The sequence below is a fragment of the Tachypleus tridentatus genome, chromosome 4 (assembly GCF_004210375.1).
Source record: "Tachypleus tridentatus isolate NWPU-2018 chromosome 4, ASM421037v1, whole genome shotgun sequence".
In the NCBI taxonomy this organism is placed as follows: domain Eukaryota; kingdom Metazoa; phylum Arthropoda; class Merostomata; order Xiphosura; family Limulidae; genus Tachypleus; species Tachypleus tridentatus.
In genome coordinates this window covers 101,273,577-101,300,259 of record NC_134828.1, presented here as the reverse complement: position 1 = coordinate 101,300,259, position 26,683 = coordinate 101,273,577, and the positions used below count along the sequence as shown (strand labels likewise).

The 26,683-nt window shown below is 31.4% G+C and overlaps 1 protein-coding gene across 12 annotated transcripts in view; it reads left to right on the top strand.

The window, feature by feature from the left end:
* The window catches only part of LOC143249773 (CLIP-associating protein 1-B-like), a 179,180-nt gene that overhangs the window by 5,285 nt on the left and 147,212 nt on the right, over window positions 1-26,683 (top strand). For all 12 annotated transcript variants that reach the window (XM_076500167.1, XM_076500171.1, XM_076500162.1 and 9 more), the window contains one exon: window positions 7,961-8,219. In XM_076500167.1, the coding sequence (XP_076356282.1) occupies window positions 8,040-8,219 (180 nt within the window). In that variant the 5' untranslated portion in view covers window positions 7,961-8,039. The remainder of the gene's footprint in view (window positions 1-7,960; window positions 8,220-26,683) is intronic.

Genomic DNA, 26,683 nt, shown 5'->3' with positions numbered 1-26,683 from the left:
ACTCATAGCAAACACAAATAATATTGCAAATTTTTTTTTTAATTATTATTATTATACAAAATTGGATCATTCACTAGTGCACCAGTAGAAACTTCTTGTGGTTAGGGTGCTTATTTTTGCAGCTTTACTGTTCAAATTACACAACTTTTAAGTAGGTCATCAGAAAGCTACAAAAATGTGCCTAATAATTAGTATATTACTATAAAAGTAGCAGGAACTATATTCATTTTTCCATTGGAATAAAACAACTTCCCACCATTGTTTTTAAATTTGTAAATAGTTTGATTTTTGATTGGGAATTATGCTAATATGTCTCTTGTTGGAAACACTGATATTAATATTGTGTTTAGTTTTGGGCCATTTAACTATAAGAAATGGATCACTACACTGAAAAGAGCAGACTTTGGCAACAAAAGTTATATTTGGTTTAAAATATTTTGAACAACAAAATAGATTTAATGATTTGTACATATATTTTTCTGGAACTTAAAAATAATTGAATGATTTAAGTTAACATAAATTATGACATCTTGGAGAATTTGACCATGGGTAGCCAATACAAGAAAGAAAATTGTGGAAGTGTAATTTGATTATGAGAACAGGCTGACAAATTCCAGTTGCCAATTTACAATGACAACTAACAATTTTATTGTGGTGCCTGGTATTTTCTACCACTTTATTTGTGCATAGAATTGTGCTAAATACAACTCAAAAACAGTTAAAGACTCTCAGAAGCCAAGAACTATTTTTTCAGTTTTGAGTCTTTAAATAAAACTATTTCTAGGATTTTAATAGCAGATTCACCACTTCCTCAGGAATGAAGCTGTGTGATTGCACAACACATTACTAATTTTGTGCCATTTAGTTTTTTGTTTTCTCTTAATTCTGCCATTTAGCATGCATATTTAGACTTGGACGGGAACAAAAGCAGTCAGTTCAATGCTATGAATAGGTTGTTGATATCATGATTGTTAACATATGCTCACTTGTTGCTGTGAAAGTAAATAAATACATGTTGGCCTTATTTCCCACTACAAAGAGTAGTGAAATTAGGCTAAACACACCTGGCTCACAGATCTGAAAATATTTGTCAAAGTCTATACTAGAAGGAATTAATTTAAAATATGAACTTCTAAGTTTAGACTTGTTCATAAATAAAACTACTACTTATTGTATCTAACCTTAGAATTGTTTAGCTGATGGTATGGTGTTTGATATTCAGTTTAAATTTTTTTTATAGAATAGACATATAAATGGCAAAAACAACATTCAGCTTGGATTGCTCAGTACATGTATTAGGGTCAAAATAACTTAAGATAAAGTGGTATAACATGACCAAAATGCTTAGTAAAATTAAAAAAAAAGTCACAAATAATCTGCAAACTTAGTTTTTAATATTTTATTGAACAATTTTACATTAATATACATATATACTTATTAGGTTTATTAGCAAAATTATTTCTAGAAAGTTTTAACAGGGTGCCATTTAACATGGCAATAGCTATTTATTGATCTACAGGGTTTCAACTCTTTGCCCATATATGCATTAAAGATGTTTGGTCCAGTCTTTTATACCCAAACTGAATGCCTGAGAGAAATAATTTACTAATTTCTCCATGACTTTAATGTGCCCTTTGTGTAGGTATTGTATATAAGCATCTCATTCCAATAATCACTTTTTCCCAAAAAAGAATTTGGCACAGGTTTTGTTGACAAGATTGTTATAATTATTTAATAGTTGTTATAAATTTGAATGCAGTTAGCATTTCTCTAGTTTTCCTTTATATTTATACATTACTTAAAAAAAATCATACAGATGGGTATGAATTCCTGAGTTAATATACTACAGCTATGAACCAGACCTTTTTTTTTCTCTCCACTTTTGCTGTCTGGTGTTTGCTGACAACCAGGGTAGGGGTCACTCTCAGCTATAGCTGTCTGTGATATGATCTTTTGTGAGATGGAGACTTGTATGTGGACTGAGATTGTCTGGTAGGGGAGGGATTCTGAGGCAGCTTTTGCAAGTGATCTGGGAACAACTGGCAATAATTTGGACTCTCATTTTGTCCGACTCCTTCCTTTACTAGGTTGGCAGGAACAGAGGATTATTTTGGTCAACCATGTCCAACTGCTTTTCTTCACTTGGTTACCTGAGTTTATGAAGTTTTGAGGGTCTCTCCTATTGCATTTGATTCTATTCTTTCCTATTCTGTTCATTACCATATTCCCACAGCAGAATCTTCCTGGGGGTTTCACAGGTTTGTCCATAAGTCAGGTGCTGTGATTGCAGACCCAACCTGTTGGTCTTGTATCAGCACCTTATTTCTTTTGTAGAGTTGTTTGAGCTTTCTCTCATTGCCTGTATCTTTGTGCTTGTGTGCACATACTTATATGGATGACTGGTTTCTTCTGGCTCTGTTCCATTAATGAGTGGAACAACACTCTTAGATTCTTCTTTCAGAAGTCACAAAAGCAGTTTTTCTTATGAGAATTGAGAAATCTATTTTGTCACCATTTCAATACCTCATTCCATTGGGTGTGTTTTTTTATACTCACTCAAGTTGTGCTCAATGAACTTCTATCAGGCTTCAAGGCATATAAAGAACTGTCAGGCTTTTACTTCTGTCTCTTTCGCTTACTGAGCAAATGGTTCTTACTTTTGGGAATGTGGGCATCCCTCAAGCCAATCATTCCTTTGGGATGAGGACATGTGAGGTCTCTCTCATGGTTACTGTGCAATCACACATTTTGATCCTTTGGATTATCCTGTCTCATTATTCAGGAGCAATGCTTTGATTGCAATTGGTAGTTTGATCGGAGCAACACTACTAGTGCGGTGTCCATTCCAACACTTCATTTCGAGATTCATCTGTTCACAAATGCAACTCTTCAGGGTTGTGGAGCTTATCTTCAAGGTCAGAGTCCAGGATACTTGGGCAGAAGATGAGTCTGCCTTCTACATTAACTTTCTCAAACTTCTTGCAGTACTTTGTCAATGGTTCAAGGTATGTTTCTTCTGAAAGGAAAATTGTCATGTCATGATACATTACAACAATTGCATGATGATATCTTGGACTTCTTCTCAGGGAGGAACACATTCTTAAGACCTTTGTTTTCATGTCTTGGATCTTTTCTTCTGGGCTCATTTCTGTTGCATCAGTCCTTTAGCAGCTCATGTTCCAGGACTGTGAATGTAACTGCAGATCACTTGTTCTGACCCATCGAAATTATTCAGACAAAATGGATGATATATCACAAGGTTTTTCACTGCATTTGCATTCAGTTCAGGTCTCCATTGGCCAGTGCTTCTCAGACTCATTACATTTCACAAGTACAATTGTTTTGGTCTCTGATACCTCATCCTATTTACAATAGATGCATTCAGTCAGGACTAAATAGGTTTACATTTGTATGCCTTCTCCCCAAGTCAGCTATTGCCCAAGGTTCTGACTGAGATTTGTTCTACTCCCTGTCAAGTTCTCTTGGTTGTACCATATTGGCCAGCTTAAGTGCAATTTCCACTTAAGTAACCACAGGAACATCTGCCTCTACCTCTTCTACACTGGCAGTATCTGTTGAGACAAACTTGATCAGACATTTTCCACACAGGTGTTTGGAAACTCAGTCTTCATGCTTAGAAATTATCCTGTTCTTTGCCTGATGTGAGGGTTTAACTTGTAAGGTTTCTCTGTATTTAACTGAATATTTCCATAAGCCAACTACAGTTGTTTATTAATGGGAATGGAATATTTGTTGTTGGGGGTGTATTAAAACAAAATTAAACCCTCCTCATCTGAAAGTTCTTATAATGTTCTTTTTTTAACTTGGATATTTGAGAAGGGTCTTTTTTTTTGTCTATAATTGCCTTATATAAGGCATCTTTATCCACTCTTTTTAGGTATTCTAAATACTGGACAGTGTTTGAATCCCCAGTTTTATCAGGTCTACTAAAATCTTTGGTGTTTTTTGGCATGATTGGTATTTTCAATTACCAAATTGGGATTTTATAGTTGTTACGACCCTTCTCTTTGATCATTGTCAAGTTTTGTATATTGATCATGGAAGGTGATTTACTATTTCCTCATAATTAGGCTTAGTGTTCATAACACTTGTTTAGGCTTATTTATAATTAAACTTCTTGTGAGATTGTAAGACAAATACATTGTTTTGTTTAATAAATACTACTTAATTATCAAACTTAGGCTTAACAGTATTAACAACAGGATACTGGTGTTTAATCATAGTAATGAATATTTATAAATAATACAATAGTTAAGACTACTTTGGGAGTTATGTGTTCCCATTTTGTTAGGAGTGATAGGTGCAACAAATAGTTTTTTATTTGGGAACTTTGGATTTTCATGAAACTATTAATGATGTTGAATTTGTATGTAGTTTGCAGGATGGAGGAAAAGTTGAAGGATATCCTAACTAAAGTTGAAAAAATAGGTAAAAAAGAAGTGTAAACTGTGAGATATGGCAGCAGAATTTCAATAGGAGCTTAATTTCCGCAATGTTTCCCATGCATGTAAAAGCTTAACAATGACATTCAGGAAGTTAGAAAGGGTAGTATTAGGGTTAAAAGTAGCAAACTTAATTTCAAAGACCCTATTCTATTGAGTAACAGATTTCAGCCCTTTGGTTATGTAGATGAAGAATTATTGTAGGGAGGGAAAGCAAAAGGAATAGAGTAGAATTTGGGTTATGAACCTCAAGAGGTTACAGTTATAGGTGATTCCTTGACATGGCATGTGAATATAATAGTCTGTAAGGTAAATTTGGAGTAAAGTGTTAGATTATGCAACCCTGGGGCACAAATGGAAGATGTAGCTGACAGAGCAAGAGATATAACAAAGGGGATTGGCAACGATGTTGTCTTTGTTGTGCGCATAGGGTCTAACAGTATAAGAAAGAGTAAGTCAGGGAGCTAATTAATAAGTATTGTCATGGGGTTGATAAAAGCATTTAAAGATAAAGGCTAAAAATTAATTTTGCCAGGAATATTGCTAAGAATTAATTGTGGAGATAAAATTGTGAATAAGTCAGTTGGGTTAAATACTAGGCTAGAACTAATGTATGGATGGTTTACACATAAGTTAGAAAGGGTCTGGCATGTTTGCAGGAGCTATTGACTTAGCTGTAAGAGAAGTTTTAAACTAGGACTGACATAGTGGCGAGAGCAAAGATAAACTGAACAAAAAATCAGTGTAGAGGAAAATTAGTATAAAAGTACTTATAAGAATAGGCTTAACTATTACCATTGTAATGCTAGAAGTATAAAAATGACGACTTTTTAGGGCACTACTAGAAATAGAAGATTTTGATATAAGGGGAATAACTGAAACATGGTTAGATGTAGATGATTTTGATGACAAATTTCTTTGAACTACATGATTATACGTTATTCAGTTAGGACACAGTCATAAAGGGGAGGGTAAGGAGTGGCTTCATATGTAAAGTATGAATCACATCTTGTTAAAGTTGAGAATATTAAGGATAATAGCAAGGGGATTGAATCCATTTGAGTTTCTGTTAGTGGATATCAAGAAAAAAAAGCTCTCTGTAGGAATTTGTTAGAGACCACCAAATGAAACTGATGAAATTAGAAATTTTACAGTGAGATTTAAGATTTAAGCTGTTAATGAAATCATAACTTTGGGTGATTTTTAATTTCAGATATTAATTGGGATATGCTAGAGTTAAACAGTGACGGGAGGTGAGTTTCTGGAAACTGTTCGTGATGGATTTCTTCAACAATTGGTCAAAGAGCTTACTTGAAATAATACTAATTCATATCTATTGCTTATTTTTAATGTGGAAATGGGGGAACACCTAGGTGCAAGTGACCATTGCTATATTAGTTTTGATGTATTGGTGCATATGGCAATCAGAAATTTTGATTCCAAGTTTGAAAAAAGCAAATTTTGAAGGGATGTAATAAGAATTATCTATGAATTGGATAGCTGTTATTTGGAGACATTGAAGAAATTTGGAAAATATTTGAAGAAAAGTTTTTCAATACGTAAAACAAAAATATTCCTTATAAATAGAAAAGCAAGTAAAAAAAGAAACATGTTGGCTAATGAAGGGTGTGAGAGAAAATTGAAGAAAAGTATCACACATTTAAGAAATTTAAATTGACTGTTGTTTTAGAAGATTTAGCTCTTAGAAGTTCAAGAAAGTTGAAAAAACAGTCAAGTAGGACACCTGTGAGGAGGTAAAAGGGAAAAAAAAAATGTATGTTTAGGCAAGATAGAAGTTGTCTTCAGCTAAGTTTGTTTTTTTCAAATAGATGGTAGACTTGTGGAATGGGTTTTCTTCACATGCAGTGGAGACGGTAAATTTGAGTGAGTTTAAAGAAAGCTTTATGTAAATGATGAGGGCTGGATTTAAGTTTTTTTCTGTTTAATAGTTTTAGTTTGACTTCGAGGATGGGACAGCCAAGATAGACCAATGGGTCCCATGTTATCCTTAAACATTGTGGATGTCATGTATAATTTCAAATGAGAAGTGGTTTTATTTTTAGTTTCTGGTTGAGCACAGGTTCCACATTCTCTCCATAATTCCAGGGGCAATCAAGAATACTCCTTCTACACTTAGTTGATGAGTAAGATGAATGTTCATAATTCAGGACTGGATTAGTTCTGTTCGTTGTGTTGAGTGTGGCATACATGATCCCATCATTCTGAGCCTCTGATGTTGCCTTTTGGACTTCTTAAGGTAGAGGAGAAAATTTGTCCACTTATTTGTTGCTTACTTTCTTGTTGTGATTCAGTTGGTGTGAAATGCACCACTATGGCTACAAGGTAAAATCCGATCATTCTATTCCACCTTTGATATAGGAACTAAGATCCAGGTAAAGAATATACCTGTTCTGGGTGTAGTGCAGTGGCCCCACTCTTGCATATTTTTTTCTTTTGGTACACTCTATACAGATATTCTGTATACTTTATACTATACAGATACTTTCTGTATGAATCATACTTGCACTAGCCCCTCCACCATCTCATTGTGGGATTCTAGCTGTAGTGTCAATGGATATGTTTTGGTAGCTAACATTTTCCTATTTTTAAATATATTTCCAGTGATTATTACTCTCCTGTCCTATCTCCACATTAAAAGCTGCTTTAAGTCTCAAAAAAGTAATTACATAATTAGAATGAGGTACTTATATACATACCTAGATAGATGGCACATTGAAGTTGGTCGAGAAATATTTTAGATTAGAATTTACCTAAGGCATTGAAATGGGATGTGAAAGACTGGAGCAAGCATTCTCATTGCTTAGACAGGCAAAGAATGGAAATCTTGGAGCTAAAGAAATAGCTATAGTGTCAGCAGAAGAAAGTATTACTGGAAATACATTTTCAGTGTAGGAAAATCTTAAGTTTTACTTACAGCTTGCCATGTTTTGCTTAAATTCGCATGTATGTTAAATTCAGAATTATTATTAACTTCACAGTATGGAGTTGTTTGGACCCCACAGTCGGGAAGGAATGTTAATTTTATTACAAAATTTCTTTTCAAAGATTGCTCATGCATTATCATTTTTTACATTACAACTGTAGTTTTTATCTGGTTTCAGATTTTGAATGCACTGAGATCTAAAAAAAATCAAGGGTGGTAATAAAGATTTTTATGTGAAATTAGAATGAAGTAGCATCAGATATATGTATAGTTTTTTCATGTAAAATTGTCTACTGTTATGAGAATATTGCTAGAATACAAAGGTTTTCTATAGTGTATATTGCATTTAATTTTTTTTACAAAGATGTGAGAAAATAATGAATAGATGTATAGCTGTTTACATTTTTGATTTAAATATTAATATGTTCAACATAATGTAGGACTTCTGTTACACAGTAAGTAGATTAATTATAATCTTATTTTAAGAATGTTGGAATGAGTTTTTTTTTTCACTGTGTCACACAAATCTTTTGTTTTTTTCTCTATGTTACAGGTGTGCGTGAATCTGTGGTGTATGGTAGACACTATTCCCTTGTGGTGTCTTCAGAAAAGTTTACATCAGACCAAAGACAATGGCATCTAGTCTAGATGACTTTCTTCCTCAGCTGAGTAATCAGGACACTAAAAAACGTATTCAACTTGGAAATGATATCATTAAATATCTTGAAAATCAGAATAACTCAATAGAATGTGAAGAATTTGGATTTTTTGTTGATTCGGTAGCTTCCTGGCTGAATGGTAGTAATTTCAAGGTAAGCTAGTAATTTAGACTTCTGTTGTCTAGGATAGTCCCTGTTTTTGCAGTAAGCAAGTGATCAAGACTACAGTTGTCTGGGATAGTCAACCTTATAAGAATAAAGTATTTGTTTCTATGTGTTGAAGTTAAAAACAACTCAACTATTACTCAGTTGTTAATAACAATGAAAATGCATGCATTTCTGTAAAGAATTATTTTGAAGATGTACTGTATATTATGCTTGTCCAAAAACTAAATTTTCTCTTGTAATATGGGAGATTTTAAATGAACAAACTATACATACTTAATAGTGTGCATGTTAAGTGTTTTAAAAAGAACTTGTATGCTTCATTTTAATTTTATGGTATGCTGTCATTTCAGCCACTTTAAAAACAGAGTGAATGCCATTATCACTTTCTAGCAAAGCAATATAAGATGTAGATAAGCTAATAAATAAAAAATATTAGTTTTACTTTAATTAACTATTAGTGTTGTTTTAAATAACTGTTTTAGAAAATTAGTTTTACTAAGTGATGGTTTTCTTATTCTGTTATTTTCAAATGATTTACTGTGCTCTACATATTATATAATATGGTACAAACATGTTTTTCTTTATTTATGCTACATTATTTTCCTGATGAAGACAATGTTCTGCAACACAATTTCTAAGAGATAGCATGCTGCCATTTGGTCTGTCTAGATTATTCCTCTTTTTTTTTATCATACCCTTTTCCAAACTACATAAAGTAACTCTTTTTTTATTTTCAACTCTAATTCCTAAGATATTCATCTACATATATTTCCCTATTTAAATTTCTAAATGGTAGTTTTTGCTACATCTGAAGGCAAATTGTTCCTTTGGCTGACTGCTCTGTTAGATAAAAGTAACACTTAGACTATAATATATCTGTCATTATTAGCAGAAATATTTTTGTGATTGTAATACATCTAATATTTTTCCAAGGATATATGTACATCTTGACAATAAACTTGCATGTTTGTTCCAGCCAAACATTTTTACCTGATAATACTTATAAAATATTTTTGTATTGTACCAAGCATTTTTCGAGTAATTTTTACAACTGTTTTAAAGATATAAATAGATGTCAGGAACATCTGAAAGATTCAATTAACTTTAAAAAAAATGGCTTCAGTTCATTGGTTCTTCAGTAAATATCAATTTTACTTTTTTAAAAAATCTCCTTTAAAAAGTTTATGTATCAACCAAATACAGTTATATTTATAAACTAATTACTCATGGTGACAGTCATTAGTGGTGCTAAGTTCTAAAAGGTTTTTTATTTTTAAAAGAAATGCTTTCTTAAAATCTGAACTTTTTAACTGTAAGGTCTGATTTTTATTACTAATAACAGAAATATTATTTCAAATGGTTTGTGTAAGCTACAGTGCTTAACTTCCAAGTTTGTGTAGTTGAGGTATGGAACACTGGATATTTCTGAAGCTATACCTTAAGGTTGCATTGTTAAAAGTTTAGAAATCATAAAATGTTTATTCAGTTTAATAACCTTTTGTTACAATATACTGTATATTTTTCTTGTAATTTAGACATGTTCCAGACAATTCAATATTATTTTGTATATTTATAAATATATATATGACAATATTGTAGTGTTTTGTGTGCATCTGTATACATACTTTTGTAACCTTGTAATGAATAATTATAACTAATTGTATTTATCAGTTATATATGTATTTAAACAGATTGAAAACCTAGTATTTTGGTTAAAATGTTAACTTTTGAAATGTAACTACTAAGGAATAAGTAAAATTAGAAAATTAATATATACAGTATTGTGTTAATGTTTAACTTCTCTATGTTAACTACTGTAATATTTTAGCTTTATAATGACAGAATGATACACATTCATTTATTAAAATTGAGTTGTGTAATAGTGCAACCAAATTTTAAATGTTTTTTTTTTTTTACATGAAAGAAAAACCTTCACTGTAATAGCATATTTTGGTTAATGAATTTCGACCATATAGTCTCAAAATAACTTCAGTCAAAGTTTGAAATCCAGAAGGAAATAAGCTGCAAGACAACCCAGTGTCTAATCAGATGATATTAGTTTTATTTCAGTGATAGCACTGTTTATTTTCTCAACTGTGTTTGTGGACTGATAAAATGCTAATTTGTTTCATGTTACTGAATTCCTATGGCTTTTGGATATACACATCCAGGGTTAAAAAAAAATGGTAATTTGAACCAGTAGCTCTTGTTACATCTTTGAGAAACATTGTTTTTATTGTGTATAAAACAAAATTCTGTATTAACCCAACCTGCACACAGTATGTATAATAAAATGTTATTTATTAACAGAAATATAAATTTGATTTTAGTATCTGTGCCAAAGAAAACATAAGCACAAAATATACATACAAACAAACCACCTTTAGCAACACAAAAGTAATAGTTGGAGGGGGAATTGTCACATGTTTAACTGACAGTTTTTTTTGTTTTTACATGCATGCATGTGCATCCTCTATAAAATACACTAGAAGACCATACAAACTTCACAAAATCTTATCTTAATGAAAATGTTAATATTGGGCAAAGGAATCTTTGATAAACTGTACTGTAAATTTCAAAAGCTATCAGTTACAAGCTATGCTGAATGTACACTAGACTTTCAGTTAGCTCTGTGTTTTGTGTAGGATAAAGGAGTGGTTGACTGGACTTTGCACATGTATTCATTGGAAGTGAGCTGTACTGACAAGATTGTCAGATACATTTACTAAACACAAGTACTCAAAGCCTTGATTGGTAACAAGACTGTAGCTTACTTTTAACTGAATTGGAGAGAACTGTTGAATTATTTTCTATAAAATCAGTGAAGCATAATACTGTGGGATTTATTGTGGTCTAAATGTTAATGATCAGCTATGAAGATATCTATAAAAAGTATTAAATATGAATTTGATTTAACTTAAATAATGCATTAGTTATTATTTTTGTTTAAATATACGAGTTCACTGTTGATTAAAGTTAAACATTTCTTCCTTTTTGTGTGGTTTGCTAAAATAACTTTTTCGTATTTTTTACAATGCAATAAATTTATACTACAAGCAATATCGGATATATTATTTGCATACATTCACAACATATGTTGAATGTTGGCACTTAAGAATTATTCAGGAGCATTACATGTTCATTGGCTGTTGATTAGATCATTTGTGTTTTAAAGGTTTAATTACCTGTATAATACAATAGACTGTAGTTTATAAAAATTCATAGAAATGATTAAATATTAAAAGGTGTCTGTGTAATGTGTCAAAAAATGTATTTGAAACATGGATAACTATTGTAAATATGTCTCTTTGTTATAAACTAAACAATTGTTTGTTTACATTTTTAGGTAAGTTTTATATTACTTGATATGTGACTTGTCTGCTTTTTTGTTGATCTTTAACATTAATAGTGAAAGAACTGTTAAATTACCACAATCAGTTAAAGTACATGTACTTCACATTATTTCCTTAATTACGTAATTCCCAGTAATTATGATTTTCTAAACTAGTTGATAATCTTTAAGTTATTAGTATGAATAAAAAAGACCCACAAGATTCCATAGAATAAAATTTATTCTCTTACTTGAAAAATAAAGATAAAATAATTTAGCATGAATAAAACTTTCTTAGTGTAAATTGCTAAAATTAAGATAAGGAAAATTATTCTTTGTGTAGATTTTTTAAAGATTTGTAAATTAACTTTTCAATTTCTTGACCAGTTAGTTTTGATAAGAGCAAGTATTGATACTTGGAAATTTTTCAGTTGTATGATATTTTTGAACAAATTAGATATGTTTCTGAGAATGCTTTTGATTTTAAAAAATTGTCACTTTATTTTCTGAATACATGTTGAGTTTTTAAGTAAATGCTTCTGATTCTGTTACATGTAAAAAAAGATGTTATTTAATACTTTTAAACTATATCTTTATAATTATATGCAATTTACAAATAGTGTGAACTTTGGAGTATTGACGTAGTATTTTAACATGGAGGAAAATAGCATGCCCTGTAACAAAGAAGTAATACCTCTTCTAATATGAAATTAAAGAAGACAGTGCATTACTTAAAAATTATTCTCTCTGGGGAAAAATAAATTTAGATGTAGACATATTATAATTTTATTTAGATACTTGCTTAAGACATGAGAGATTCTCTTTCAGTGTTAATTTTGTTTTCATTGTAGAAATCATGGTAACTTGTTATAAAGACTAAAGATAATTTAATCAAATATCCAGAATCTAATATTCTGTATGTATGCATATTGTTCTGTCTGTTTATTAACACTTTCAAAATTGTTTCATTTCCTACCTGTAGGCTATGTTAACTACATGCACATTAAGGTTAGGTCATGTATATTAAATACATCATTTTCTTGGTCCTTGAACCCATATTTGTTGAGTAAACTTAACAACTTGCATATAGAAACTGGAGCAGGTATTTAGGTTTTTTTACTTTGCTTTTATATAAAAATGTTAACACATTATGTATACATCTATTTCACTGTACTTCTCCAGTGGTAAAAGAAATGTATAAAACTGCCATGCTGGTTTTTATGTTGCCATATCTTTTTTGTTTTGCATGTGTAAATGGAATGTTGTGTTATTTAGGCTTATGAAGTCTACAATAACAATAGGAATATAAACACGTTTTACAATGGCAATATTTATAACAATTTCTAAGAAGAGTAAATAGCTTTCAGAAAATTTAGTTACTGCTTTTAGGAAATTATTACTTTTAATATTATTATTAGCGATTTTGCTGAAAGCTATACACACTTGTAATGGATTTTTTTCCCTAGCAAAATCAGTTTCATTTACTTCTGTTGTATTTTGAAACCACTTTAAAGATGAAAAAGTTTCAATCTTTTGGCTTAGAGTTAATATTGATAAATAAAAATAATTATTCAGGTTTCTATATTTTATTGAAGTATATTAGTAATTAAAAACTAATTTTATTTTTACACCATGTATCAGCAATTGAACTGCCATGATTACTTTGTGCATGGTTGTCTTTCATTTTTTACTGATTAAAAAAAATCAAAATAATTAAATGATAGTTTACATGTAGCCTGTGTTAACTATATGTAGACTACATTAAAGCTAGGTCATGGAAATGAAGTAATTATTTTCTTGGTCTTTTAAACCCATACTTGGTGAATAGACTTTAACAATATATGTATATAAATGGGTGTTTAGGTTTTCTTCCTTTCATTATTCCTGAAATGTGGGCTTTGTGTTAATGCACTGGGCTGTGGATTTATGGTTTGCATCCCATTACTGAAAAAAAAAAAAAGTGCTCTGTGCATTGTGATCATTGGTGTATTATAAGACTGATAATTTTGAACTAGTACGCTAGTCAACAGCATCCATCAACAATTCCTGAGTTACTTTAATCAAGTTTAAGGATAGTTAGTGCAGTTAATTCTAGTATATCTTTATATGAATGACTAAAACATATGAGTAGTGAATGAATTTCAGAGATCCAAGATGATAACTTGCAGTTTATCTCTTTTGCAATAGGTGTGTGTAACTGCATATCATGGTCTTTTTGCAATTTATTTTTAAAAGTTTATTAAGTAACTTTTACTACATATATGTCAAATTGGCATCAAAATATAGTTTGTATCTCAGTTTTAATGTTTAATTTTTTAGTATGAAAGGAAATGTATAAAAAGCTAAATATTTGACACACACATTTTGATAACACCTTATGTCTTGTTACTTTGATTAGATTTATGTGTTTACATCTACAATGTTTGTCTACGGTTGATTAACAAATTATAAACATGAATGTTAGATACTGGCAAGTTATAAGTTTAGAACCTCCCACCAAATTGATTTGATGAGAAATCAACTAATGGTGCTTCCTAATTCCATTCTTTCCAAACCTCTTGTTTAATTTTTATAACCAGTAGAAAGGACAAGTTGTACTTCACATGATTTCAACATTTTTTTGTAAAGAGTTTGGAAGAAAAAGTAATTTTGTCCAAACTGTTGAATGGTGATGACCAAATTGTTGCTGTGATGGATCTTAATTTCTTTTTGAAATGCATACATATTTGTGAGTCTAAGCAAGTTACAGATGTACAGATGTTTTATTTACATATTTTAACAGTGTTTTTTATATTGGCAAAGAATTGTATAATAAAAGTTCTGTCAACAAAGTGCAGTGTATTACTCTGGAAAGTTTGTTGTTGTGAACACTAGGATACAAACATAACCCACTAAAGTACACATCATTTTGTTGGCATGAGTGTTTTCATTGATTCTACGTGCAGTATGATTACTCTGAACTTTTCAAGAAAATATTTAGCATACCTAATCTTATACATTGACCACCCTCTTCTCAGAACACAGGTTCAGTCAACTGTCTTTTTGTACATGCTTTGTTGCTTATAGTGTCACATAAACAGTCTACTGGAACAGTTGGTGATTTATTGGTTTATTTTGTGTAGAGTTCTACTTTAGTTGTTGACAATAAAATAAACACAAATTAAATGTGAAATGTTCAGCAGTTCAAACTTAAAAGTGCTTTGAAATGTTATGACCAATAATAATGAAAAAAAAATGCACAGCTATTTCTTGTATTTCTAATTTTACAATTTATCTTTTCGATATACTTTTGAATCATCTTGAACACTAAAATATATCATTAAATAATTGATAAGATATGATTTTACTAAAAACAAGTGTTTGAAATATATTTAGGATGATTTAAAGACTACATAAAAGAAATTTGAGGTTTTTGATATGAAGAATAGTATTTTTAAGTATAACATGAAAGTTACTTCCACTTGGACTAGTAATGAAGCAAACTCTATATTCCTACAGAAGTCTTTAATGAAAGTACTTCATTAAACGTTTAATGCACATACTGAGTGAAAGTTATAAATACTTAACATGTGCAGACATGTATATGATTTCTTGTATATTATTATGAGCCCATTGTGAAAGGGTTAAATATTTTCTTTATATGTCTACTTAAGAGATTAGCATGCCATAATCCTCGAGGCAAGTTCCCTCTAATTTCATGCATTTTTAACATGAATTATGCTAGTGCACAGTAACAATGTCATGTGAAAATAGCCTTTTACCACTAGGAAAGTGACACAACTTCCATGTGCTTGCTATAACTTCTGGTATGATGTATACCTCCTCTAACACAGCTTTCATAATTTTTATTTACCATCTAATGTATCAAAAGACTTACTCTGATTTGACTTGCTTACCTTAATACCCCCTCAGTTTAAGCTGCATATATGACATATGCAACAACTCTCCATCAATAAAAGCACAACACTCTCTCCTGAAGTAGCTATTTCCCTCTCTTTTACATTTCATGTGCCTCACTTTCTTGATTAGCATGGTGAGAGTTGGACATATAATTTGCTTTCTTTTGGTTTTCTTGTTTATTAGAAATGTCATTTAATTCCATACTTATATATGTTATTGTTTTTTGTTATTTCTTACCATTTGCTTCCTGTTTTATGATTGTTTTTCTTATGAATATTTTGCATTTATTATGAAGTATTAATTTTCAGTTTAATATAAATACCACATTAGACTCTGCTTTGCTGGAGACAGCATAATCTTATTACCCAAGCCCTGGGATTGATGCTATAGGCCAAGAAGTTACAAGCCTGAGTTAGGCAGGAGGTAGCTTCCTATATGGGACCAAGTTTTCCATTTTTTGCACATGGGGTGGCATCTCTTTGAGCTAATTACAGCATACAGGACAATGATGGTTAAGAACTATATTTTCCTGCTTCTTCATTTGTGATGCCATCATTCCATGCTAATTTGGAGGAAGTTCATCCTTCAACACCATTCCTATAGTTGATTAAACAAGTTTGCAGTATTTTTCCTGTTTCCTATGATGCTTCCACTTTTCTTTAATGTGAGCTATCTTATTATTATTACTTGCATTTTCCTCTTCCTCCAGATATAAACAATCATCTTTAAAAGTTTTTGTGGTAACTCAACCCCCAACCATTCATGTTTCTGTCTGTCTTTATTTGGATTTTCAGCATTTAAATCCACTTTTATTGCTTTGAGGCTTTAATTCTGAGATTTCAGTCTTTTGTTCTCAGGCCCAATTTTTGAGAACTTGACTTACCCTTATTAATATTTTATGTTGCATCTTTTCTATGCATCTTTGATCCAAAACCTTTCATCATTCTTTCAAAGATTTTTCAGGAGAACTTTGGTTACTTTTGTGGTCCACTTCAGTGAGGTTCACTTCATCAACGTTTTTCCTGCTTACCTGGCTTATTTGTTAAAACTTGATGGAGAGAGATGCAATGCTTGCAGGAGGTTTGTCTCTCATCTTTCTTCAGGGACTTATGGACTGCTTCATTTTTATGTGACACTGTACTTATGGGTCATGGTAATTCTTCATGATCTTGGGTTTATGTGACAAGGTTGCATAACTTGCTGTCTTCTTCTTTGGCCAGTCATTTATCACAACCTTCTTTCTCCTCTTTTCCTGATATAATTATTGTTTTATGTTCTCCTGAGCCTACATCTGTTCCTCTGCCCATGTCTTGTTCTTGTCCTTATCTTCATTTTTTGCATATTCATAAAGAACACTGGTGACTGTCCTGAGGGATCAGATTTTGTTGGGGCCAAGCTCCACTCCTTGGATATTTGGGAGACCTGTAATGATCAGTGGGTTCTCCAGGTTTTAACAGAAGATTTCTTTCCTTACTTTTGGTCTCTCTCCTTTACATATCTGTTATTCCATTTCTTCCTCCACTATATTTGATTTACTGTTTTCTTTTATCCCCAAACGTGAAAGAGAGCTCCTCAAAGAACCTGTAGACCTCTTGGTTTCTGCTTGTCCAGTATTTTTCTCAATTTTTTGTTCTCCATAAGAAAACTGGAATGAATACCAGTCATTATCTTCTCCCATCTCAGTTTCTTGACCCTTGTCATTTTACCATGACATCTTTTCTATCCCTTCATTGGGTATTTATTCTGGGTCTATGGATGAACAGCTTTGGTTTGGTGGATACATATCTTCGTGTGCCTATTGCATGACATCTCCATTCTCTGAGTCTCTGGACTTATCATTATATAGGCTACTAGCTCCTTAACATTTGGTGTCCATACTCATTTCCTTCTTGAAGAGGCAGCAAGAGTGGGTTGGTTCATCAAGGTAAAGAAGTAAGTTTTATTTTCTCTATCCATTCTACCATAAGGGTAGTCTCTACCCCCCCCCCCCTCAATCTTTAATGGAGTCTGCTCTTAGTGGGGTATACCTGTCATAAATGCCTTTGTTATCCTTCTCTTCTTTGGGCTTTCTTTTTCTGTTCTTCATATACTTTAGCTGTCAATTTTCTCAGCTAAGCCTTGCCACACCATACTTTATATTCTCCTAGTTATCGATATGTGTAGTTGTTTGTTGAATCTTATGGTTGACACATCTTATCTGTGGCTTTCTCTGCTTCTTTGCTTATCTTTCACTCTTTCCCTTCTTGCTTCCAATTTCTCCTCACATTTTCATTTTTCATTGTGGGATATCTTCACATGTAGGATTTGTTCAGTCTTTTCATCTATTGGACTGTACTTTCCAGTTGAGTGGCATTCTTTGACACATTCTTGCCATTCTTCTGCTGTGTTTGTCTATCAATGAAAGCAGCTTTTTTTTTTCATTGGTCTTTCTTTATAGTCATATTGTTGTGAACCACTTTTCTGCCTTTTTTACTCATCTATTCACCCATAGTTTTCAATCTCTTCTCTTGTTGGTTATGAGGCAGCAAAGTTCGTTACATATTTCCTTTTTCCTTACCACAATGTGTTCTATCTCCTGTACTCTTGTGTTATGCTTCTTCATTCTTTGACCATATCACCCAACTCACATTCCTGATTGAGAAATTGACCCTTTATCAACAAAACACTTTTTAAACTCTTTTCTGTGCATATCATGAGGTTTTAGTGATTTACAAAACTTAAACTATTTTACTATCCGTGTATTCTAATGAAACTATCAAGTACATTATCAACATTTTGTAATATCAGAAAAATACGTACGTCCAAAATGTTTTGTACGTAAGAAGACAAAATTCTGTAACCTGGTGTTTTTTGAAAGATGGATCTTTCTTTAGGGACAAACTGAGAATGATGGTGTAACCAAATGAGTGATATGTGAGGAGAGTTGAATGATGTCATGAAGGTCACTCGGATTTCTAGGAAGTGACATTTTATGAATATCAAGGAGATCAATATCTAAAGACATGCATGGGAAAATTATCATAAGTAAATAGTAATGAGTTGTAAGATTAGGAATAAACTGATGATTTACACTACACAAAGTAAAATTATTTTTCTATATCCTGGAATGAGTGACCTAAATTTATTCTATAAGGTTGAACTGTATGTAGATTAGCAGTGGTTTTAAAGTTGTTAAGACTATCATTGTCAATAGAATGACCATGTTGGTTGAAGTGCTTTTTTCAGTGTAACAAAATAGTTGTTGAAACACTCCTTAAGGCACGCATCAACAAATATTTTGAGGTATACGAATCAGTCCCAGAACTCGAGAGCCAGGTACTGCGAAATGAAAGATATATTAACTCCTACGGTGAGTGCATGCTAATGATATTGCCTGCACTAACTGCCTTTGGACCTGTTGTAGTCTAAGTATGTGTGCTGGTTGGTTGAATTAAGAGAAAGAAGAAAAATGGCATGAAATTAGTAACGTTGTGCAACCACAGTACTTTATTTGTGAAAAAACATTAATTGCTTAATTCACCATTGAAATCCTATATTTATTGCAGTCCTACACACATTTAAAATGGTAAAAATACAGCACCACGTTGAATTTTTTAGTTGCCATGGGAACCTGTTGCCTGGGTTTGTCAAAGCCTGCTGTAAGGGTCATTTGGGTATGTCTTAGAGGTTTGTGGTTTCACTTTTTATATATTATTTATATTATAAGGTAAATGGTATTTTGTGTTCCATATTGGATTTATTTAGGAATTTTAAAGTTTCTATGGTTGTACTTGTCGGGAAAGGAGCCTGTGATTTTTATGGACTTGCAGTGTGACAAATTTTATTATGTGGATGATAGAAAAAGCTTTTTTTCTTTTTCATGAAGTGTGATATTTCAATGTTTTATCCCCTACTATTTATGTAATTTTCCACAAGTCTCTAGAACTTAGTGTGCTTAACAATCTTTTTTCAGTCAGTTTTCATATATCACTTTTATTTTACTTTAACAGTAGGTAAGTATAGTTTTTTTTACCATTTTCAAAACAAAACATCTCTAACATATTTCCACCCAACACTTGTTTTTGGTCTTATTTCACCGAATATGAGATATGCAACAATACATAACAAATATACAAAAACACTTCATGGAAGCCCAGGTGACCTTCATGACATCATTCAACTTTCCTCGTATATCACTCATTCATTCATACCACCATTTTCAATTTGCACTTGAAGAAAGTGTTTGAAGTGTTCAGATTACAGGGTTTTTATCATTTTTTATCTAAGTTTTGTTCCTTTATTTCAAAGTAAGTTGATGTTTATACATAATAGAAAATGATAATTTTGAATTAGTCTCTCAACAGCTATTTTAAAACCCTTATGCATTATTCATTTACAAACTCATCAAACTGCTAAAGCATTGTTGGAGATTCTTTGTCATTAGAATTTAGTTGTTTTTTTCTTGCCTTATAGTGTGATAGTTGATTTTGCATTTAGGTTTTATTTTTTTATATCCCTACACTTGTTGGACCAATTATTTAAGAAATCACTACTCCTGAACTTATTTGCAGTTTCTCTGACCTTAAAATAAATTAATCAACATGAATACTTTGTTTTTAAGTGATAAATATAAAAAAATGCAGTTTATGTGGAAATATTCATTGTTTCCTGTTGAAATGGTATTTAGCTATATTAAGTACATTTTAATCACAGTTATTGTTTTATTATTTGTCTGTTTCAGTTCATCACATTATAAAAATGATAAAGGTTGTCTTGTGCAAATGAAAATAGCCATTGCAATTAGATATTTGTTGATGGTAAACTTTAAAAGTAATAAAATCAATTATTCAAATGTTTTTCTTATCTTTTTATTTCAGTACTTGCACTGACATTCATGTAAAATGAAGCATGATAAATTACAATATCTAAATTATGAAAAAACTATCATATATTACATTATATTCAACACTTAAGAACCTTCAGAAAATTATTATATGTGCATATCTTACATATCAGAAGGAAAATATATATTTTCTTTGTCAAACTAAAAATAAAAAAGTTGTATATTAGAGCATTGATAGAAAGCTCAAAAAGAGATGTAAAAGTCTGTTATTAAACAGAAAGGATAAATACAAAATGGCAAAAGAAAAGAAAAATACAAAGTTAATAAAAGTAACAAAGGATAATTATAGTAGCATTCCGGGTGAAAGAAATTGAAGAAAATTTGTAAAAGTATCATACTATTTGGTATCTGTGATCATACTCTATTTAGGCATATTTGTGAATTACAAATCATTTTGAATCACATTTGGAAGAAACATAAAACTAAAAACAATAACATTTTGAAAATTAAACTGTTATTATGCTAGAATTGCTAAGTCCATAGCTATCACTCTAAATAATAAAAAAGACTTTAATGTTATAACTAACATCAACCAACGCTAACAATTTCTCATGACTTGAGGTAAGACATTCTATGCGATAAATCACAATACTACACTATTTCATTTGGATCAGCAAAATCTGGTTGCCTTGCATTTTTCTTCCTATGCCACCATAATGCTAGGGCTAATTCTGTATTATAGTCCATAGAATCTGGCTCTTCAATGGAAACTTCTGTGAGGAAGTTCAACATGTCTATATTTAACTGAGCTAGCCAATAGGCTATTGCAGATAATCCTCTCATACAGATTGTACTTGAAACTGGTATAAATGAAATTTTTTCAGCTAGCATGATAATATTTTAAAGTGTTTTTATACTATGGTTCAGTAAAAACCAGTGATGGAATTCTTGAATACTTGTGCCTCTTGCTTGCTTCTTCGTAGGATCTTTCTGAGTTGGCTATTCTGCCTGTTTCAAATGTTGAATGTCACATCTCACCCTATTGAAAACTGTGGACTAGTATTCACACAAGTTATTTACTTCATTTTCTTCATATACTTTAATATTAGCTTCAGTTTCTGGAATGTTAACTGTTGAATGCCTTTTATTAGATGGTCAGAATCTGTCACTAGTTCTCTTATTCACAGGGTCAGTAACCAAATGAATGAGGAAATTTTGTTTTGTCTTGCACTGTTCTTCTGTCATAATGGGAGCATGAAGTTTCCTGCCTTGGAATGTATTATCTCTCTCTACTTTGTCTAGGAACAAGTTTCAGGCAAGATACTTCAAGTGCTTCCACAGCATCAGATAAACCACAGCAATCCTTTGAAACTATAATGAACATTTGCTCAAGATAGATAATATATCCTTTAGACTTGCATATAATGCATGAGATTATAGTATTTCAGATGTTTAAGAAACAGCGGTCTTATGTGTACTCCCTACAGTGTTTTCAAGTTAAGCAATAAACACCATGTGCTGCCATAAGAAGACGTCAGGACATTAACATCTGATAATACTGGATTTATATTCTCCTCCATTACTTTAGCTAAAATTTAAAGCTGTCAATGCTTTTGTGCTGTAATGATAGTACTTACTTTAATTTTCCTTCCTTTGTCTCCTTTGAGGTGTTGAGTAAAAATGTATGGACTTGATGTTCTCAATCCAAAGCTTCTCCGAGGGTCTGAGGGTTATTCTATAGTAATAGATAGTTATTCTATCTGTGGTGTCCTGACTTCACCACCTTCATGGCCTTCCCCTTGCCTTGTATTTGTTGTGTTATGTTGTTGCTTGATGTGGCAATTCACATTCAAAGGCATCCCAGTGAGGTGGCCAAACTATTGTTTCTGGGTTCTTGATGTTCTCAATCCAAAGCTTCTCCGAGGGTCTGAGAGTTATTCTATCTGTGGTGTCCTGACTTCACCACCTTCATGGCCTTCCCCTTGCCTTGTATTTGTTGTGTTATGTTGTTGCTTGATGTGGCAATTCACATTCAAAGGCATCCCAGTGAGGTGGCCAAACTATTGTTCCTGGGTTCTTGATGTTCTCAATCCAAAGTTTCTTTGAGGGTCTGAGGGTTATTCTATAGTAACAGATAGTTATTCTATCTGTGGTGTCCTGACTTCACCACCTTCATGGACTTCCCCTTGCCTTGTATTTGTTGTGTTATGTTGTTGCTTGATGTGGCAATTCACATTCAAAGGCATCCCAGTGAGGTGGCCAAACTATTGTTTCTGGGTTCTTGCTATGATAGTTCTTGTAATGATATGTTTGTGCAAATTCAACAAAACAGTGTTAAGATCACCAAAGAGCTTTGTGTTTTTATCCTTCCTTGCATTTAATGTACTAAGTTCCAGTCTGTAAATTGCACAATGCATGACAACAAGAAGAGGCACTTCATTTTTTTAAAGAGTTTTACCACTGTGTTTTTTCCCCTAAGTTTACAATTGCTCCATCTGAACCAGTGGCTATTAACTTTTCCTTGCAGTTCCAATTTGCATTGTCCATACTGTCTGTTGTAAACTGTTGTTGCCAAACACATTTGAAAAGCGTGCTTCATGTTTTTTCTTTACAAAGATATTTCTTGGCTCACTTTCCATCATAACCTCAGCATACACAGTTTCATGTTCACAAACACTCATCTTTTGAACCATTAAACATTATAGACAACACTTGTACATTCTTCAGTAAACTGTTTCTTGTCAGATATCCTTATATATGAATTGCATAAATCTTCTACAAGCCCAATCTGTTTGATAGCTTAACATCATTCTTAGCTTGTAAATCAAGAAGGATTGGTTACAAAGTAAAGGGCAGTCATTCTTAACAGTGGTGTAAGCAGTGTTAAAACAAATGAGCAACTTTTTATTTTATTTCATCCCTTTGGTTTTGGTGTCTTTTGTTTCTTCTTCCTTTTCTTCCGCACTCTTCAAAGGAACAAAACAATATTTAAAGATGTTCCTACTTTAACTTGGTGTTGTGAGGTAAATCGTCATAAAATGTTTAAGAATGTTGTAAGAATTTTAATGTTCATTTAGATTCCTATAATGGAATACTTTATAATATTCAAAACAGCTTAGAAGAAACTTAAACTTTGTTTCTTTCAATATTTAATATCAAATTGAAAAATAACACATAGCAAATTGAAATTTGTTTAACAGCAATTGTTAAACTAAACCTTCATTTCTTCAAGCTGCTGTTGACTTTTAAAACAGCAAATTTCAGCACAACAAATTAATTTTTATATTGTTTCCAAATATTATGTATCATGGCTTCCAATAAGAATTGAGTTATAAAGGCAACAATTGTATGGCAGGAACAATAAAACTGTAAATATGTTTACACAAGTTAGTACTTGCAATTGTCATTTTACATAACAAAAACAAACCTGGAACAAAGAATGAATACAGCCGGTAATACTTACTACATTTGTGTAGGCTGTTCATTATTATTAAATGTGATTTCCCAAGTGGGGTTAATATCTTTTTGTGTGTGCTCTGGCAAATAATTGAGACACTTTGTTAAAAATTTAGATATAATTATTCTGAGAGATCATGATTCATCTGTAAAAATACTAAAATACTAAAAGCTAATTTCTGAAAAATTATTTTAATGTCAGGATAAATGTTCATGATGACCTTTGCATTTAAAAGGTCAAGATATATACCATAACTAAAAAGTAATGCATATTTTTAATTAGGCGTAACAGTGAAGTCATGTTTTGATAGTATATTGTTAGAACAGTAAATATGGATATTTGCCATAATTTAAGTATCTCTGTGTGATGTTTTTCAGTGATTTCTAAGGATATATAAATTGTTTTAGTTTCTTTATTTTGTTTTTAAAGAAAGGCATAAGTTCACATTAGTCTTCAGTTGAATTGATAAATTAACATTTGCTAAAAAGTGTTGATGAATTCTTTAGGATATTTTAGTATATATGTTAGACTCGGGCATCCAGATAAACATTGATGTAAGGTTACATGCACTCAAATAACTTAAGTTTCCAAACATTATTGAAATGCCATCATATTGATCAACAGGGCTCAACAATGGGTATTAAAACTTTAATCACAATAAAGTACAGAACAATGTTTTGTTAGTGTCATCTTCAAGTTAACAGAGTTTGCAACTGACTGTTGCTAGGTCCATGTCTTTGGGACAAGATTTTAAAAGGATATGAGATTATAGGGGACAATGAAAAATAGATATACTGTTTAATTGAAGGTTTCTTTAATAATTCATAACATTTGGTTTTTATTTTGTTTAATAATAATCATTTTTTTTATCTTGTAGATACTTAAAATTGAGTGCTATTATGTTTGGTAATTTCCTGGGGTTATTTTGATTTTTATATAGTCTGGTGTGATTTTGGATGTTTTACTGACCATTGCTGTGAATTTAAGGATGGTTTATGTTTGGGTTTAGCTCATGGTTTGGTTGTTAAATATAGATTGTGTTAAGACTTGTAAATATATGACTTAACTTACAAGGTTAAAATTTAACACTTTTCACAGTATAATATATCGGTGAATGACAATGATACTAGATATTCCACAGAAGACTGACCATGAGTGCTAAGGCAATTCAAACATGTTTTTTGTATGTAAACTGTGCTTTAAATAATGCATTTTGCATTGGTGTTATTTATACATGTCAATGATAGTAACACTTTGAGAGTGCAAACTTAATCAATTTTTATGTGTGTAAATATTTTGTTGCTGGTACTAGTTATTCACAAGTAATATAGTTTGTTTTCAGTGTAATAGATTATTACTTCCTGTTAAGCTGTATGCTCTCCCAGTTGACTCATTTATTTTTGACATTTGTTCCACTTCACCATTGCATTCTGTTTTAACTTTCACGTATACATGTAGTGGCTATTAGAGTTCATCAACCACAGCAACCTACATGCTTAATGCTATCATTATACATGTAACTGTGATGAATTAATTACTCACATAAACACAGTATGGTATGATTCATATTTATTTTTAGTAGTAAATGCTGTAGAACTAATAACCCATTAATTATCATGAACTTGTATTGGGAAGACTCATTTTCTGTTTTTTCTGCTAAAATGTATATTTTGTATTAGGGTTACCAGCTTTTAAATCTGTACACTTATAAAGAACATTAAATAAAGGATGTAAGCTTGAATTTGGTTACCTCTGTAATTGGTTGTATTATAATTATTCCTTTCAGTAGAGGAAATTACACTAATTTTGTAGTACTTTATCCATAATATCTAAAAAAGGGGGCTTTGAAAAACAGAAGTTGTAAATAGTTATGTTTTGTCTGTACTGCTGTAGTCCCTTTCTAAAAGTAATGTGCAGTAAGGTTGTGTAATATTTTTCAGGTCATATTGAGAATCTTTTTAACATATATGATCATGGGTAGTAACATGAACAAAACTATGCCATAAACCTCTATTGTTGGTCTTTCTTTACAATGACTTTGAAGCTATATGTGATGTTTCTAAATGAGCTTTCTGCTTTCCAGGAGCTGCAATGATATCATATATAGTTTTTTTTTTAGTATTATATGTAAACTGTTTGGGTTAGGCATAGAAATATTTGCTGCCCAAGGTTCAGAATTAATAGTTAAAGAAGTGAAAGTCATAACAAACCATTATCAGTCTTACCAGACAAGTACAACAAGAAAGTTTTCTTAATTTAATGTTGCCTATTCACAGATATCAAATAGTTTTTTTCTTGAAATAATGTTAATCATATAATAAAATAAATTTCTGGTGCCGTACGCTTGTATATCTTAATCCATTTGTACATCGTTCTGTTTTATATAATATTGGAAATTGTTGTCTTGGGGTAAATTGCATTATTTTATAAGCATGTTATTTTGATTTACATTTTAACAATAGGCTGCTAATTATGATTATTAGGTAATTGTTTTTGCAGACCTGCAATTCATTGTGATTGTAACAAATGCTTTTTTTTTCAAAGCAATTTATTCTTTGATTATAATGTCTAATCTGTTAATGAATCATGACATTTTAACTTAAATCCTGTGGGTCAACAAATTTATCGATTTCTTGCTTCCTCATCATTGAATTCAAGCTTCTCATTTTCAGTGCATTTTTTTAATATTATTAAACTAAGTAAGATTCTCACTTCTTTTCTCTTCTGTTTTATCCAGCAAATTTTCTGCTAATCTTTTCTCAGATCTACTTATGTGCCAAAAGTATCATATCTGATATTTATACATGTACTCAGCAGTTGCCTTTTGGTTTTTGCAATTTCTAATATTTCCTTACTAATTTTTGTCTGTGTTAGCTGACCATTGTCATTTGTATATATCAAGATGCTTCATGTTACTAACTGTTGTTTCAGTAGATAGG